Source organism: Octodon degus, unplaced genomic scaffold (assembly GCF_000260255.1).
Source record: "Octodon degus isolate 3935 unplaced genomic scaffold, OctDeg1.0 scaffold00076, whole genome shotgun sequence".
Classification (NCBI taxonomy): domain Eukaryota; kingdom Metazoa; phylum Chordata; class Mammalia; order Rodentia; family Octodontidae; genus Octodon; species Octodon degus.
In genome coordinates, this window is record NW_004524652.1 from 3,619,713 (window position 1) to 3,621,689 (window position 1,977).

At 43.6% G+C, this 1,977-nt stretch overlaps 1 protein-coding gene across 1 annotated transcript; it reads right to left on the reverse strand.

Annotated features, from left to right (window-relative positions):
* Window positions 1–969: 969 nt before the first annotated feature.
* Window positions 970–1,263, reverse strand: LOC101588112 (60S ribosomal protein L37a-like). Its single transcript, XM_004635857.2, has one exon. The coding sequence runs from the start codon at window positions 1,246–1,248 to the stop codon at window positions 970–972; it is 279 nt and encodes a 92-aa protein (XP_004635914.1). The 5' UTR covers window positions 1,249–1,263.
* Window positions 1,264–1,977: the final 714 nt, after the last annotated feature.

The window sequence follows — 1,977 nt, forward strand, 5'->3', positions numbered from 1 at the left end:
CCAGAATTCCTCAGGATTGAAGGGAGATGTGACAGGCTAGGTAACGTTAGGACAGATATGTGAAGGATCCAAGCAGATGTTTGTCACAAGGCTTTAAGGTCACGGAGGAGATGGATAAAATGAAAGCAGAGAGGCCGAGCTTGACCCCGCTTTGCTGTGCGCTGGGCATCTGCAGGTCCAGATTCCAGGTCCCTGATGACCACAAAAGAAAGTGCAAATCATGCTTTTAAGGAGAGAGAGTTCCAGGGCCAGGAGCCCAGCCTGTCTGCAAGGCGGTCTCTGACTGTGTCACCTTTACACAGAGCCCTTGGCAGCAGGTAGAGCACACCAGGTGTCGGACTAAGGTCGGGACGCCTCCCACATCTCATACTGCTAGCAAAACTCGATCCACATACTCTTCCACTATGTTTAGCTTATAATCAATTAAAAATACAAAAGCACATAAAGCATATGCATATATTTTAAGGTCTGTAACTTCTTTCAGCAACTATGATTACGGGCATCTTTACAAATGTATTCTGGTTTGCTTTTCTGTCAGCAGAATATGGTGAATACATGATGTGGCTGGCATGTATGTGTTTGTGTAGTGTACTTGCGGGACAGATGTGTGTAAGTGGTGTGTGTGTGTGTGTGTGTGTAGGTCACTGCGTATCACTGAAAACTGTGATTATAAACACTGGTTGTTTTGTGGGTGTCAGTCTTAGTGACAGTGATGTTTTCTGGAGCTACTTATCTGAACCCTATTGTTTGTTTGTTTATCATTGAAAGAGAATAAAAATTGTAAAAAATAATTAGAAACGACACAGAACTGCACCAAATGAATCAATAGAATAATTGTACCATTGGTTTCTGCGAATCTATGTAGGGCAGCAGTTGATGCATAATTTCTTCTTGTCCATTTCAATTTCTTTTTTAACATAAATGAACCCATTTATTATAGGCTAGGGATGTCTCAAACAGTAAGAGCTTCTACTGGTCTTTCAATTCCTTCAGTCTTTTGGTGGCTGACTTGACTGTGACCACAGAAGTGATATTGTAGGTCCAGGCGTCACCAGCCACGGTCTTCATGCAGGAGCCGCAGTGCCAGCTCCCCACGGCCCGCCTCTTCATCTTGGTCTTGCCACAGAAGGAGCAGGTGTACTTGGCGTGCTGGCTGATTTCAATCCTCTTCACCATTTTCCGGAGGGAGGCAGCATAGCGAGTCCCATATTTACCGACAATGCCGACCTTCTTGGTGCGCTTAGCCATGTCCACGTGAGGAGACCGAAACCCAGAGCGCTCCTGCTTAATTTATTGTAACTTTTTCTTTCTTCCTGTTTCTTTGTTTCTTTCCTTTTTTACCAAATTTGCATGCTTATGTCTAGTAATCTGACCAACTAATTTGAAGACATTCTATGCAATACCGCAACTATTGTTGAATTTCTACAGTTCGCTTGTTTGGTATTATTAGACACCAAATTGCCAGCTCTTTATCTAGGATTTTCACTTTCAGCACCCGAGCCTACTATTGACTGTTGGCCCTTTCTAGTTGCAGCGCACTTTCTTTCAATAAATTTCACTCAGGCAATTTTCTGTTTTTGAAAGCAACTTTTGCCTAAGAAGACCATTTTCTATGTTACAGGTTCCAGAAAGGAAAGCCTCATTCCTCTTGTTCATCTGCGATCTACTTACGCTTTGCTGACAACCTGTCAGCTATTCCTAGAGGAAATAACCAATCCTTCACTTGTGCATAACCTAAGAACTGGTTTTGAGGGTGGTCTACGTGGTTCACAGATTTAAACATGGACTCGGAGGGTCCCTACTTACTTCCAAAGTGGTTCATCTCTTCATTCTCAATGATGTCACCGGAAGCTGCACTTTCTAGCTAGGGATCCTCTTCTGACCACTGTCATTTCTTCCCTGGGTCACCTTGCCAGCTTCTGGGGAGTTGTTCCTTCTCTCCTTTGTCTCTTTGGTCTGGAGAAGCCTTTAATGTTC